The sequence below is a fragment of the Monodon monoceros genome, unplaced genomic scaffold, assembly GCF_005190385.1.
Source record: "Monodon monoceros isolate NGI ecotype Baffin Bay Population unplaced genomic scaffold, NGI_Narwhal_1 Super_Scaffold_1, whole genome shotgun sequence".
NCBI lineage: Eukaryota > Metazoa > Chordata > Mammalia > Artiodactyla > Monodontidae > Monodon > Monodon monoceros.
The window spans coordinates 85,465,915-85,482,589 of NW_021703765.1; the positions used below are offsets into that span (position 1 = coordinate 85,465,915).

The window sequence follows — 16,675 nt, forward strand, 5'->3', positions numbered from 1 at the left end:
GAGAAGATGCAGACTGACCCCCGGCCTGCTCCCCGACCCTGACCCCTGAACCCCCCACTCTTTAAACCTGTGGAAGGATGTGGGCTTCGCTTTAGGGAAGAAATTAACAACAATTCGTTGGAAGAGGTCCCGGAAAGGACGCGACCGCTGGTTGACTCGCAAGCCGGCCCCCGCCCCATCCCCGGATGTCCGCTCCACCCTCCGGGGCCACCGTCGACAGAGCAGGTGTGGAGACCCTGGCGCGGCGTGGGTGCCTGAACCCTGGGAAGGCGTGTCTCTCTGAGCTCTGAGATACGGCCGGCGGGCGGTGACCTTGCCCCGCAGTGCCCCAGACAGAGCCTCCAAGGGAAGCTGAACGGCCACCTCCCACCCGGAGGGGCTGCTTCCCCGCCCTCTGGGTACCTTTCCACCCGGAAATGCCCAAGGGTGCGAACCCGAAAACTCCATTCAGGCGATAAGCTTCGTATTCTTGAAGAAGCATAGAAAAAGGCACTAAATTACTGAATGTGCACATCAAGACTGCAGCTTGAAAGGAAAGTCCCTGCGAAACAGAGGAAAAGGCAGTTACAGGTGACGTGTCGGGGGTCCCCCTCCATGGACTAATGTGCTCCAGGACTAGCTTTCTTTTTTTTTTTTTTTTTTTCTTTTGCGGTACATGGGCCTCTCACTGTTGTGGCCTTTCCCGTTGCAGAGCACAGGCTCCGGACGCGCAGGCTCAGCAGCCATGGCTCACGGGCCCAGCTGCTCCGCGGCACGTGGGATCCTCCCGGACCGGGGCACGAACCCGCGTCCCCTGCATCGGCAGGCGGACTCTCAACCACCGCGCCACCAGGGAAGACCCTCTTTCTTTTTTTTATATTCTGGATTTTGAACATCACTTTCCAACATGGTTAGAATTCAGTAAGGGTTATGGATTAAGGAAATTTCACCTAATAAGAAAACTGAAAGAGGATTAAGTATAGAGGCTAAATAACTCAGAATATGGGGGGAGGGGGTCGCCCTGTTAATAAATGTTCATGAGAACCTGTCAAATTGGCAGAAGCGTTCAAAGCCAAAACCCCTGGATTGGCAGTTGTTGTCAATAGCAAGAATTCAGGTGGGTTCCTTAGTATGTCCTGATGATATCTGAGACACGAACCACAGAAGCTTGTAATAATAACAACAGTAATAAATAAAACAATCAAAAATTTACCAAAAACACCTAAAATTATTAACTCACATTATATCATTACACATAATGGCCAGAGGTGATTTTCATAGTAGAATTTATTAATGGATATGCAATAAAATATCTCCCCAAAAATCTTTACAGAAATGAACACGAGGCAGAAAGTAAATATTTCTTTTTTGGTTCTCTGAGATTTTTTTTAATGTAAACATGAAATATTTGAAGAAATGATAAAAAGTAACAAATGAACCTGTATATGTATTTTTAAAAATCTGATTTCAAATAGGTACATGAGGCTTAGACATACAAAATGTGTTACCTGATGGATGACTTAAACACCTAAGTACAAATCAAAAAGCACTTCCATATCTTCAACTATAAAACACAGATTCAGTAAGTACTTCAAATCCAGAAAGAATGTCTTGAAAAAATACAGTAAGAATTATTATGAGAGGTGGGGACTAAAAAGACTTAACTTGAAGGGAAAAGTGGGACACAGGGGGAGCACAAAGTTCCTCCGCACAGGGACATAATCATACAGACAAATGTTTGGATGTACACAAGTTACATTAATACAAGCATGAGCTCTAGATATTTAAATATCCTTCAGGACAAGTCACACCTTCAACTTAAGCACAAATCAGGGAGCGTGTCCCACTGACAGGCTTTTTAAAGATTTAAGAAATATATATGCTAGAGCCAGGATACTCCTATAGGAATTCGGACTACACAGTGATGACCAGCAAGTAAAAAGAATGCATAAATACAGACTTAAGCCTAAGCTAAGCAGTTAGATGTGTAAAGTATGAATGAGTGAAATTCGTAATTGTACTGAATAAGGAACAGAGTTTCTAAACGGTCCAATATAATTCACACTTACAGTTTGCAATCAAGCGTATCTATACCAGTTTTCAAGCCAATGTTAAATACAGTCTTGTGCTTACACAATCACATACAGAAGTAACAAGAGTTAACTATATTTTGAGTATCCTTCACATATTCATTTAAAATTTTGACGAGATGCTATCTTATAGATGTCCAGTCACTAGTAAGATTTCATACATTTTACAGTCTAAAAATAAAGCACATTATACTAAAAATAATGAGTAATAAAAATGTTAATTATCAAAGATTCCTGTAAACTTTGGGAATTAACTTTTAAAGTTCAGCAGAAGAGTAGGTACTGAACAAGAACATTTAGGTGATCTGTACAACGGTTGAAATTTAAAAGAATTACGTAACGTCTAGGAATAATCCCCTTGAGTTTAAAATTTGGTTTTATCACCATCTTAAATTGAGACTTTATTAGTGTTAAACAGGGAATCACAAACCTTATTTTGTAATGAGTAAAAGAAGAGACCATTGTCTTTACAGTGCAGTAACTAATTTATTATCTTGGGTAATGACACAGCTAGAAATGGAGCTGAGTACAATAATCGAGCTTTTCCCGCAGGGTGCTGGGCGCGTTTAAACCTTATAAATCAATTTTAACAGAAGGGACTACAGAGGCTTTTGGGGGAAGCTTGCAACCAATGTCTTCTAGGCCGATGGCAAACTTTGTAAACAACTGTGCAAAAATGGCTCTAATATCATGAACCTTCCTATTTCTTTTAAAAGGCAATAGTTAATATATAAAATTGGAGTAAATTAAGATGTTAATATATTAAACAATTTATAAACATTTAAAATTATAGATATCTTACAAAACAGCTCTGTGATAATAAAAATAATTCTTGCAAACATAAACACAAATTAAACACAGTACAAAAACGTCTCAATCAGCATGTTAGCTGGGAGGGGGAAGAAAGTCTTAGACCTCACATCTAATAGCTTCATAACGTTAACACATTCCTAATTAAACTCACACACATTTTTAACGCTGAAATATAAAAAGAATTGAAAATTTCAATAATTCCTTATTTTAAGGCCATTGAAACCAGGTTCACATTGTTAATTTTTTGTGGTGTGTTATGTAGAGTCCGAGGATGCTTGGGTTAACTCATCACGTCCATTCTGCTTTTCTCACCAAACAATACGTTTTCTCCTTGAATTCACTAGCAGAAAGTCGGCACTCAATGCCACGTGTCACAATGTCTAGGATTCATTCGTGAAATGGGAGGAGGCTCATTTGCTGCAGATGTGGTCTGACTCCAAGGATAAACGGCTCTTGGGACATGGTTGCTATGACAATGTTGTTGCTAGGATAATTCCAAGGATCACAAGCAAAATAACTACGCAAATAAGAATGAACATCATTTTCTGCAAGATAAAGAAAAACATTTATTAATTTGCAAGATATCAAAGGAAAGAAATCACTAACGTCATTTCCTAACAAAATTCTCCTGGAGTTTGAGATGTTTAAAATACAAGCCCATCATCAAGAAAGAACCCCTACAGGTCATAGAAAAGGGAGGGGTGGGGAAGGAAAGTTCCAGAGGCAAAGCACTAAGTTATAGACACATGTATATTAAATGAATTTAATAACTTAAAATATGTATTATTAAGACAACAACTATTTACTCCTGGAGGTAAAAGGCAATGTCTACTTGACACCATGTGGGGTCTTCATGAACACGTTCTATTGATCACAAGAAAATCCCAAACAGTTATTTCTTGGATGCGTTGTACATCTTTTTAAAACTTTAAATGGATTTATTTCTCACTTGCTGAAAAAAATCTTATTTATACATTTTTTTACATTGAGGTATGATGCAAGGAAGAAATCAACAAGCCATTAACTCGGTCTCCTGCTGCATCCAGGGCCCAGAGCAAGGCAATATTAACAGTAACTTTTTGCTGTCTATTAACAAGCCCTCGCACAGCTGAAAAGCTAAACCACCTTTGGCTTAAGAAATCTAGCCTCTCCAGGAAGCCCGTCTGGTCTGCGGGAGAACAGGAGGAATTCACGAAGATGAAAGGCACACCACACTGTCTGACTTCCAGTTCTCTTTGTAAACAGCAGAGATTCATCATTTTAAATTACAGTTACCGAACTCATGGCACACTTTCATCTGAGAAATCACAGCTGCTCAAACTGGTCAGCTCTGCATCGGTATTAACCTGCCAAGAGCGCCATCGATTACTGCATGAAGGTGAGCACAGCCGGGCCCCTCGGTAAACCTTCACGTCCACTATGCAGAGCCCCGGGACCACTGCCTTCAGGACATCACGCCCTCAAACTTCCTGTTGCTTGTTAACGTTACGTGCATTTCCTGGAAAGCGAGGACGTGGTCCCGACCATGCTCGCATCGTCCTCACGTGTCTCTCGGGGAGCCTCTCTCAGCACCTTTCTAGACACACCTTTTTCCTTCAGCCTATCACCCCTCCTTTCCCACTGGCATCGCCCTTCAGCTCCAGAACCCGCTCCATATGCCCCTGTCAACCTCACTGCACCCAACCACCTTAGAGAACCTGGAGACTCTGACTCTCACTGCCGAGTCTCTGGGTAGCACGTATGTGCGTGCTTGCTTCCACATCTGGCTTTCAGAGGTGCTCTCCTGACTTCCACGAGAGCTGAGCTCCTGAACTCTCAATGCCATAGATTTAATGACCATTCTTGCCCAATAACCTGCTCACAACTCAAGCCAAATGCCTGGGCTTCTCCTTGGTGGCCCACGCACACCCCTGGGAGTCAAGCCACCACCTACTACACGTAAATCCTGGGCCACGTGTCCTCTTAGCAGTGTCGTTGGATAGAAAACCGGGCACCCTGGCCTCGCTGCAGGGCTCCAGGGAGTAGGAGTCCCTCCACACAGGCCTACAGGCCCCGAGGAGGGCTGTGCCGAACTACCTGCTGCAAGAATAGTTTTTCCAAAGTATAATTAAAGACACCGACCACTGCGTTTGTATTTAAAAAAAAACAAACCTGTTGGTGTGCTCTCTGATGTGCTTCTTATTAATGAGCATGGTTTTGTGTTCATTCGTGCCTAAAGGCATGAAGGTACACCACCGGGCCAGGCCCAGGGCACAGAGCAAAGCCCAAGGCTCCCAGGGAACCCTGCTGGGAGGAGCCTGCCCTCGTTCTACCGCATCACCACAGCATCCAATCTAAAATTAAGTTTATCTTTAGTGGAAGCACATCCAACTAGCCATATTATGGCCGCTAGGAAAAGCTAAGAAAATACGTAGTTCATAAAAAATTATAAAAATAGTTTTTAAATACCATCATTATTAATGAAGGGAAATCACATATACCACTTTTTCAGCAGACGTAATAGGAAAGCATGGAAGGATACATGAACATCCTGCCTGATGAAAACAGAGAGCCTTCCTTCCTTCTGCCTTCTGAAAAAGTGGATCGCTAACAAACTCAACATCCCAGAGCTTCTAACGGGAACTACCTCGAGTGCAAGGTGGTGGCTTATGTGAACGCTGGGACAGTAACTGCAAGGGCCCCTCGCCTGTGGCGGGTCCTCAGTGCACAGAGGCTCACACTGAGAAACTCCTCGTCTTCTCTTTAAGAAAGTGCCAAGTGTCTACCAAGCCAGCAGTTGCTTTCACGATAAAATAATGAATTCATCGAGGACCACTTGTCACCATCTAGATATAATTTTAATCACAATGATCACGCCAAACAAACGTTTTAAGATAAATAACTGGTACGTCCAAATTTAATACACCAGGCAGCATTCTAACTTAAGAGTTAATGCAAGAAGGATGATTCCAAATGCATAAAAAAAAAACGGAGGAAAAACACAAAATCTACTGAAGTTTGGAGAGGGGTGATACTCACGCAGAAAACAAAAATAAAGATACTCTAAATAAAGAACTGAATATCTTCTGTATTCCGAATCCTTAAGAATTAACAGGCATGCTCACTTAGCACAAGGTTTCTCTTTAATGCGGCCACATTTACAACAAACTAGACGCTGACAAATGGAAACAAGTGAGACGAAGTCTTTTAATTCCACTGAGTGTTCTTCACAGCTCTCGTTCCATTCCCTCTAATTCCACAGTAAAATGATGAGTAAATAAATAGAGTTCACAGAGCAACTTTCGGCTGTTGCACTTATTGAGGAGTTAAAACTTAAGAGATAAATTAAACATTACATTTTAGTTTTTTAATTGAGAATTAATCCTCACTGCTAAGGTTATTCCACTAATGAAGGGCTCCTTTAAGACGGGAGCATCCTCCCGGACCAAAAGCGGAAGACTGGAGAGTCAGGGGCTGCCGCCCGCGCCGTCACATTTAGTAACAGAGGCAAACCCAGCCGAGGCTTCGAAACCAACAGGGAGACGACCCTGGTTCAGAGGTGAGCGGCCGCCCGGCCTAAGCTGGCTCTCGGCACAGAAGCCAGGCAAACGCTCCGCTGGCAGCCTTTCATTGCTTTCCAGTATTTGTCAATTGGGCAAAGCACCCCTATTAGCTAATTGCGCGAGTGAATAAGCAGATTAGTCGATTAGTTACTTACTGCCGCGCCGGCAGAGAGGCACGCACGCTGACGTCAGCCGCCACATCACGTGCCAACTGATAAGCCAATAATTAGAGCAATCACAGCCACCAGAACAAGTGACACAGCAACAATTATCCACTTTTTCTGTCAAAGAAAAGCAAGCCGATTACATCGTGGTTAATTCCACACCGCCGTGTTAGAAGACATCATTCATTTAAAATCAAAGACTCTCTTGGAATTCGTTTTAAAATCTAAGTTATGGGACATCGATTAATTCTGCCTGACAACTTTCAGTTCTCATAAAGACGGGTTTTTAATTTAATGAGGTCAGACTACTTGGAGATAAACTGTTATAGAACTCGAAATATTAGGTTTCATCAATGAGAAAGCTGCATGACCACATTCTTTTAGTAAATTTCTGATGGACTGAGACATACAGCTGATTTTTTTTCACGTATACAGAGCTATGTAGCCAGGTCAGTGAACTCAGAAATCAGTTATCTATGTAATAAGCCCCTACACTCTTTTCTTTCTTGTTTGTTTGTAACTGGCCATTAAGTCCTTCACTGCCCCTGCCACACCATGTAAAACAAACCACACTCCACTAGTGCCGTCTGGTCTCTCAGGGGCTAACTCAGCTGCCCCGGGAATGGAACCAGGACACCAGGAGAGGGGAGGGATGGCCAACATCTCAACAACCACGCACCTAACAGCAGAGGGAGAAGCTGAGCAAGCTGTGTGTGGTTTCAGATGCCAGGCCTTGAGTCAGAGAGACGGTGATAATTTTTGAAACAAAACATCACGTTCTGACCAGTGGCCACTCCGGTAACGCACTGCTCCCAGCCACCTGCCAGAACGAGGCTTGCTCTGCCGGTTCAGGATAAGATGTATATCCCCCGACCACCTTTTATCTCTGTAAAACCAAGGAACTTCTCATGGAAATTTTCGTTGGACTGATGTGCTGTTTAGGTCATGGAGAAAGGAAGGGAACTGCCCTTTTTTAATGATTTTTTTAAAGTGAAAGTCCATTTTGTGCCTGGACCAGCCAAAGCACTTCACACGCGGACCTCATCACCTCACTTTACTTTAAAGGTCAATATTTCAAAAGGTGGTAACACAGAATTATGTAAGAAACCATGTCTTATGTCTCAGAGATAATTAACACTCAGATATTCCCAAGAAAAAGCAGGGTGAGATGCTTTGCAGGCTGACATTAAAGCCCAGACGTGCATCTTATTTGAGAACGTCCATGGGCCATTGTTACGGGTAAATCCGCGCTCAAAATCTGACTATGTTTCCTGAACGTTTTGAAACTAACTCTTTACAAGGAGTTTTTGAAACTCCCTTTTTTGCCCTCACATTGGAAACCTCCCCCTGACTGGCACTGAGACAGCCGTCTTCCAGCAGGTGGGAGGGTGACAGGCCCTGAAAGCACGGGTTTGGTGCTTCGTGTTGCTCCTTTCCACACTGGAGAGAAAGGGACCAAGAAGTAATGGGTGAGGTCACACAGTGAGACACACGGTTTTCCAGTCCCTGAATCAGAACTTAATTCTGTGGTTTCGCTGTTTTCTTAGAAGAGCTTTCACTCACACACGACACACGTTAAGATTCAGATAAAGATACTAAAACTCGTTTACAAAGCTTCAACGTGAGTGCTACATAACGTCTTTGGTCCACGGTCTCAAATAATTCTCTTCTTTCCTCCAAACCAAAGGATTAGCAAATAACGTAAACAAAGAATAAAGTGTTCACTGCATAAGATGTGTAACCAATGGTTTTTAGAACTTCCAGTCCCATGAGTTTTGTTATGTCCCTCCACATAATGACCCAAGACACAGAGAACTCTGGAACTGGAACCCATGCAACTGAGAAAAGCAGAGAGACTGACTTTGGCTGCAAAGGGTTTTCATTACTTAAAACCAACAGGGTTCACAGTCAACATAACTTATCTGATAAACTTCAAACGTTTTAGCAAAAAGAATTACTTCAGTTTTTAAATGAAACATTAATGTAAGAAGTTTTCATTTCTTGGAATACCTTTTAAGTGGGCTTGCATCGATGTATGCACACTCAAAACCAAATCCAGAGAAAAATGCACTTTAATTCTTAAGGACCAAACTCACCCTTCTTGCTTTGCTTTGATATTTAATAGCTTTTTTCGTTTCTTCTTTAGCATGTTCTACATAGTCTGTGGCATTCATAACGTTTTTTTCTATGTTGTTGATCATTTCACCCTTAAAACAGAAAGTTTCAAACTTAGGAGATACTTTCAAATGACTTCATTGTGTATCTTAAGACAGCCACAGAGCAGCAGTAAAGTTTCCACAGGAACATAATGTGCGTGAAATGGACACCGAATTTTTTTTCACATTTACGAAAAGATGAGACCATTATAAATGTACAATATGCAGAATAATCAAAATCCAACTTATAAAAAGAACCAAAAGGGATGGGCAACGATGCTGGTAACTGAAGGCGCATCATGTAGACTGAGATATGCTTTAACATGAGAACACTCTTTAAAGATGGGCGCCGTGAACGGGAGGCGGCTAGCTTTAGGCTAAGCGAATATTTACTATTATGCACGTACATACAGTGGACGAAGAATGACATCTTTTCTAATGGGTAGAAGACTGTTGCAATTTCTTCAAAATACAGTAAACCCAGAATAGCTTACGTTGGCCACTAAGTTGGCTAAATTAATGAGCAAAAACGTAAAGTGAGGTGCATCCAGTGAAATGTGAGGTGACAGAACACATTACCTGGTCTTCTGTCCACCAGCAGACGCAATCTGCAGCAGTGAGCGATAGAGCACTGAAGAGTGGCGCACTGTTAACTTACTCACTCACACACTAAACCTACTAGGAAGCTTTGATTAAACGCACATGTTGAATTAGACGAGCCAATATAATGCGGCACTAACAGACTTCTAAAAGGAAACAATGGAACAAAGCTAAGACACATCGATTTTTCTAATGGCGACTAATACATCCGACATCGAACAATCCTAATTAAAAGTCCAAGGCACTCTAAAATCTTTAGTAATAACAAAACTAATCACTGATTGTCTTATTGTCTAACTGGTTTCCTTCCTGAAAACAAGAAGCTGGTGGCAGCCAGACTCCCAGCTCTCCCCCTTCTGCACCGTGAGTGGCGCACCGGCCCTCCCAGCAGAAGGGGTGAGCTTGCCCCGTCCCCGCACCGTGAGTGGCACGGGCCCTCCCAGCAGAAGCGGTGAGCTTGCCCCGTCCCCGCCCTACACTGCAAATGCACCGCACCGCAGCTCTGCACACATTTTTATGACAAGGTTCCTCAAAGTAAACACTGTTCTTCAACTGTTACTGGCGATGCGGAGGATGAACTGGCACCTGGATGGACTCCCCAGTGATCCTTACATAACCCAGGCAATGAGAAATAGGCCAGTCAGACTCGAACCTTCTTAGAGGACACAAGAGATCCTGAAACCAGCCTCCGCGGGAGCGAGGACGTGAGCGTGACGTGAATCCTAAGATGACTCGGTACGAATGCTCCCCCTCCACGGGGCGGTCAGCTGAACTCAATGGCCCACTGATCAGTGAATGACCGAGGGCGAGCCTCACGCATTTGCAAAGTCACGGAGGACCTTATTCAGCATCACGAGAGGAAGCGCAAGCACAGCCACAAACCTAACTGGAACCACCGGCTTGTGCTTCACACTGAATTTTCTGTTTTCAAAAATCTGTATCAACTTCCTCAGTTCCTCACAGGGTCTCCTCACACCCCCGTCACCCCGTGCCGGTGGTACTAGCCACCGCGTAGCAAGTATAAGCTTCTAGTTACGTCACGGTGTATCCCCTTTGGGGCTTATTCTTTCATACATTTCTCCCAATTGTTACTCTAGTATATGGTCCTTACAGAAAACTTGAAAATACATATATTTTAGAGAAGAAGACTAAAATTCCCATAGTCCCACTGTTATTATACTGCTTGGTATATTTCTTTCCTTCTGTGAGTACTGTTTCATGCAGCTGAGTTCATGCCATATATACATACACACAGGAGTAGAAGGGCGTGTGTTGTATACATATTCACGTTTATACATACACGTGTAAGGTTTAGTATCTCCCTCTTATGTCAACTTGAAATTCTGGCACGTAACGTTTATATATTTCATTAAAAGTCCTCCATGAACAAAGACGATGTTGCCTATGGCTGCCTAACAGGGTGTCCTACGGACACACCACACATAACTGAAGTAAACCAGTCCCCCACTGTTGAAAGCTGAAGCTGTTTACAGCATCTCAGTCTCACATGGCAGTAACACTACAACTGCTGAATTACGAGACTGCATCCAGAATACTGGCTTTCTCAGGTATACTGGAATCAAACGTAAGATTTTACAGAAAACAGCTCTCTGTCTCGAAGAAGCAGAGACGTGTGTGACTACCTGAGTCTCAACGAGCACGGCCATGTCCACGAACAGCTCGTGCAGCTCTCGGATGCTGGTCTCCAGCCTCATAATGTCTTTATGACGTGACTCAATTTCATTGAGAGCCTGTCTAGTAATCTGTGAATCCGATATAATCTTTGAAAAACAAAAACAGAAGAGAAATACTAATGAACTTACGATTGCTCTGGAAGTTAAAGAAAAAAAATCATCTGTATGTATACAAACACACAAGGCCACAAAGCCACCTGCATACTCACATCCGACGTGAAAATGGAGGGATTCCCACTTTCCAGCATCTCTTCTAGTTCATCATCAGTGGTAGTTTTTCCAGCTAAAATATTAACAATTAAAAACTCCATTCAGAATGCAGCAATATTTAAAAATGACTTTTGCACCCATAAGTTAGCAACTAAAATCTGAGTTGTTAATATTTTCAACCAATGTTTTTCTAACCTCTCCAATGTATTTTCTTAGGCAAATATTAACGATGAGAGAAATTAACATAAGCCTAAGAAGTAGGAAGAACTGGAAAACACTCATGAAAAATCTTATAATTGGAATGACTAATAAAATCCAATTTTAGTCTGAATAAGGAACAACTATAAAAACGAAACTGGTAATACATTCTGGCGTATCAGTTTTCCTACAAGTTTAACTCTGGCTTATAGGAAAAGGGGGTAAACTAGATCCAGCATATGTTAAATGCACATAATAAAGACTGCAAAATTAGCATCAGAGGCTCTAATACTTTCTGTAGTTTGGGCGTTAATACTTTTTCCTTGAGTTAAATGTAGTAATGCTGTGTATGAAGAGGTTCACAGAATTTTGGAAAAACCCAATTGAAACATCATAATAATTAAAATATCATTTAATGTGAATATTCACAGCAGCATTATTCATAATCACCAAAAAGTGGAAACAACCCAAATGTCCATCACCTCATGGATGGATAAACAATGTTAATGTGGTCCATCCACACAATGGAACGTGATGCAGCCGTAAAAAAGGGATAAAACACTGGTGTTTGCTGGAGTATGGCTGAACCTTGAAAAAACTGTGCTAAGTGAAAGAGACCAGTCACAAGAGACCATATGTTGTACGATTCCATTCATATGGATGCCCAAAATGGGCAAAATTACAGAGACAGGAGAATAAACTGGCAGTAGTCTAGGGCTCAGGGGAGAAATGGGAAGTGCCCAACAACGGGCACCAAGTTTCCTTTTGGAGTGATTAAAACGGTCTAAAATTGATTGTGCTAATACACTAAAAACCACTGGACTGTACAATTTGAGTATCATTCACATGGTACATCAACTATATCTCAATAAAGATGTTAAAATGTCATTATTTATTTTGGGGGGCTGCGTTGGGTGTTCGTTGCTGCGTGTGGGCTTTCTCTAGTTGCAGCGAGCGGGAGCCACTCTTTATTGACGTGTGCGGGCGTCTCATCACGGTGAGAAGGCATGTGGGCTCAGTAGTTGCGGCACGCAGGCTCAGTAGTTGTGGCTCGCGGGCTCTAGAGCGCAGGCTCAGCAGTTGTGGCACACAGGCTTAGTTGCTCCGCGGCACGTGGGATCTTCCTGGACCAGGGCTCAAACCCGTGTCCCCTGCATTGGCAGGCGGATTCTTAACCACTGCACCACCAGGGAGGTCCTAAAATGTCATTTAATGAGGTTCACGTTTACGGCTGCTCCCCCCTCCCCAAGCCCGTGGGAGACGCAGAGCAGCCCCAGTGGAAGGTGCACCCACAGGGGGCTTGTGTCACAGCTGAGGAACCCTGATCTTCCATAGTGGGGAGTAAGCAAAGCTGCCTAACCTTTATTCAGCAAGCAAACTGCCTTCTGCCCAGCGGGAACCACGAGCTGCATCTTCTAAGGCTGCCTGTTACACAGACAGACACCCGCGGGAGAAAGCCTGGAGCAAAAAGGCAGCGAGTGTCTGCTCACCAGACATGCAGAACCGCGAGACCCACAGGAACTGTCCCCTGAGACGGGGCAGGAAGGGTTGGGGGACACAAAAAATACAGGAAGAGATGACAGTTGAGAGTCTTCCAGGTCTCATTAACGCTCTACAAGTAATCTAAAGTCCACTCACCTAGAACTTCCTGAAGGATTTAAATAAATAATAGGTTGGTTGATTCAATGAATAGGAAGCTATGAAAGCACTTTAGGCTTACATTATTGACCAAAACAGAGATGGAATTACTTTTTTGAAGTTACATACTTTCATGTCAGACCCTAAGGAAGAAAAATATGTTTTTAACAAAAATAGCACGTTCACTGACTCACTTATTTCTAGCTGACGCTGTATCCGGCCTTTGCTTCGCTCCCGAAATAGAGTCTGTGCTTCGTTATACTCTGTCATAACTTCCACAAACTGTCGAGATAGCACTGAATGCTTTTAACATAAAAAAAAAATAGATCAATATACATTGGTCATTTCTTCTAGTAAAAGTGATAAATAAAAACATTACATTATAGAGATTCAAACTAATATGCCACTTACTCCTTCAAATGGAAAATAAGATTAACAGCAACTTACCGTATAACAGAATCTATGCCAAGAACTTTACACGCATTATGTTATTTGACTTTCACAGTAACCTTACTATACTATTACTATCCCTCATTCTATAGAAGTGAAACCGTCATTTCAAGAAGTCAATTAGCCCATAGCTACAGGCTGACTGGGTCAGGTTGGCACCCAGGCAGACTGTCCCCAGAGCCTGAGCACATAATCCCCATTTGTCAAGTAGAGTTAAGTGGACTAAATTCCACTTTGCTGCACCATAAACCTATAAAAGGTGAGGATTTTACCATGAACACTAAAATGACTGGGATAATTCTTTGCTCTTCAGAACAGAATTCTGCTGTTGGGCTGAATACACTTTTTTTCTTCATAATCTAGAGACGGAGTCTATAAATACCATGCCTTTTTTATGCAGAAATGCTGAGAGAATTAATGTGATGGTAAAGATGAAATTATTTTGAATTTGAAAGAAGTATAAAGACCTATTCTTCAGCATCGCTTCAATCTAGACAAGGCCAATAATCAAACCTGGGTTCTGCGTATCCGAAGATCCACCGACATTCGGTTCCCACTCTCATCCTGATCAAAACTTTGTTCAATAGCTAGAAACAAACAGGAAAGAGTTTTTTGGTTTTTTTTTTTGCGGTACACGGGCCTCCCGCCGCCGCGGCCCCTCCCACTGCGGAGCACAGGCTCCAGACGCGCAGGCCCAGCGGCCATGGCCCACGGGCCCAGCCGCTCTGCGGCATGAACCTGTGTCCCCTGCATCGGCAGGTGGACTCTCAACCACTGCGCCACCAGGGAAGCCCAAGAGTTATCTTTTAAACTAAAAAATGAAAGGTTTTCAAGCCTAACCTCAAATGTATTTTCTTATCTTTTCAACTCCTAGTAAATTTATGAGTTTTGGTAATTGTCAGTTGCTGACGATATCAGAAAATAAAACCAGATGTTACAGCTTCACATTTCAAAGCAGGCAACATGAATCTGATCAAGTTTGGAGAATTTAACTGTCAATCCACAGGAAATACAGAGCACAGTGTAACCTGTTAAGTGACATTAAAGGGGTGAAATCAGCAAAACTCTGCAACATGGCAACATATCAACCAATCACAGAATACGGTCCAAATAAGGAACCCAATTCAAACAAACTATTAAAAAAATTTTTAAAGAAAACAATAAAAAGATCACTGGGGAAGTGTGAATTCTGACTGGATATTTTATAATAAATAATAGTAATTAATGTGACTTAGATATAATAGTAGTATTATAGGGCTTCCCTGGTGGCGCAGTGGTTGAGAGTCCGCCTGCCGATGCAGGGGACACGGGTTCGTGCCCCGGTCCGGGAGGATCCCACGTGCCGCGGAGCGGCTGGGCCCGTGAGCCATGGCCACTGAGCCTGCGCGTCTGGAGCCTGTGCTCCGCGACGGGAGAGGCCACAACAGTGAGAGGCCCGTGTACCGCAAAAAAAAAAAAGAAAGAAAAAAAAATAGTAGTATTATAGTTGTACTTGGGGGAGAAAAATCCTTCTCTTAGAAATACACACAGAAAACTATATGCTGCTGAAGACCCAGATGTCTGGGATTGGCTGTGAAACCAGCTGGGCTGGGTGAGGGCCGCTGGGACCTGCAGAGCTCAAGGGCGTGGACATGGGGCTTGTGGTGGTGACCCCCTCCCCCGACATACGTCTGAAATTCTCCTTAATAAAGGTTCATTCTGATCTTCAGAAATATTCTTGATTTGAATGTCATTTTGTAAAAATTAAATACAGTCTGTCTTTCTACCACACAGAGAAAACCCACGTCTGTTTCAGTCCCACAGGGAAGCTGTGGACCTCCACCCGGCACCGTCAGCCGAGATGAATGTACGAAAGGTTCAAAGGAGCTCACCGAGCACAAGGGCGTTCAAGAAGAACCCAGCGCCTCATGTCAAAGGCTAGTCGCCTTCTCAAATATCTGCCTTTAGCCCCAAATGTCATACAATAGAGCAGGTTAACAACCTATAAGCGAGTGCTAACTCCTGCTGGGCACGCATTAGTGCTTCACTCTGAAATTTAAGGGTTAACAGCCCTCAGGTTTAGCTCCTCGTTTAAGAATTCTAGAATAATGAGGAACTTAAACAAGACTTACTATTCCAAGTACATACAACTTATTTTAAAGCGGTCACAATCTTAACTTTTGAAAATGTAAAAGAATAAAAAGTTATAAAGAAGAAAATAATAATTACCCACATTCCCACCATCAATGATTACATGTAATCAAAACTTTACACTCACATTTTAACTTGGTCCGAATTTTGTTAGCAGTTTTCTTGATTTCTTTGTTCAGATCTTCAAGTTCTTCTTTTATTTCTACAAAATTAAAAAAAAAAAGACGTGAGTCATAATATCCAACATCAGTGTTCAACAAACTTAAACAGAACAATATTCTTGGTAAATAGTCGTTTGTTTGTTTCTTGAGAAAAACTACTGATCATCCCAGTGGTTCTCAAAGTGTGGGTCCTGGACCAGCAGCTTCCGTTATCAGGTGGGCATTTAGTAGAAATGAAAATTCTTGGACTCCACCCCTGACCTACTCACAGGATCTTCACTAGATGGGCCAGGACTGTGACTTAACAAGCCCTCCAGGCGGCTCTGGTGCACGCCTAAGTTTCAGGATACCTGGTTTATACCAATTAATTGATGAAACAGTTCCTTGAACCCAGTGCTGACACCTAGACCTGAAAAAGGAAAGCAGAAATTTAACCATATTCTGGGAAGAAAAAAGCCTCCACGTGTTTGACTTCTTTCCTGCTGTCCTCTCTCTCATCAAAGCGGGCTCCTGGCGGGAGCGTGGGTTCCTGCACCGGGGAAGGCTGAACTCACACCCCCAGAGGCCCCGCCTCCGCGTGCGGGGAAGGAGGGTCGGGGGGAAGGGGTCCAAGGGGAAGTGCGTGTGGAGCAGGTCTGTGCGGGGTCCACCCAGCTGAGGACACGACGCACCAGTCGGGGGACAGCCGGGGACGCTGACCAGCCGCAGACACATGACTGAGGACTGAGAGTGTGGGGGACATTCCAAGGGCTCACCTCTCTGGATAAGAAAGCCCCAGGGTTGGGGGTCACTCAGGACGGAACTACTGGACCTTCCTGCTAACACAGGTGCGCAGGGGCTCAAGCATTAA

The 16,675-nt window shown here is 43.1% G+C and overlaps 1 protein-coding gene across 2 annotated transcripts in view; it reads right to left on the reverse strand.

The window, feature by feature from the left end:
- Window positions 1-1,304: 1,304 nt before the first annotated feature.
- The window catches only part of STX2 (syntaxin 2), a 44,656-nt gene continuing 29,285 nt past the window's right edge, over window positions 1,305-16,675 (reverse strand). Inside the window, exons 4-11 of one of the 2 annotated variants that reach the window (XM_029232303.1) lie at window positions 15,792-15,866; window positions 14,048-14,121; window positions 13,279-13,387; window positions 11,248-11,321; window positions 10,988-11,125; window positions 8,685-8,795; window positions 6,580-6,705; window positions 1,305-3,427 (exon numbers count right to left, since the gene is read on the reverse strand). In XM_029232303.1, coding sequence (XP_029088136.1) covers window positions 6,625-6,705; window positions 8,685-8,795; window positions 10,988-11,125; window positions 11,248-11,321; window positions 13,279-13,387; window positions 14,048-14,121; window positions 15,792-15,866 — 662 coding nt within the window. In that variant the 3' untranslated portion in view covers window positions 1,305-3,427; window positions 6,580-6,624. The remainder of the gene's footprint in view (window positions 3,428-6,579; window positions 6,706-8,684; window positions 8,796-10,987; window positions 11,126-11,247; window positions 11,322-13,278; window positions 13,388-14,047; window positions 14,122-15,791; window positions 15,867-16,675) is intronic. The other variant, XM_029232313.1, reaches the window with a different exon arrangement.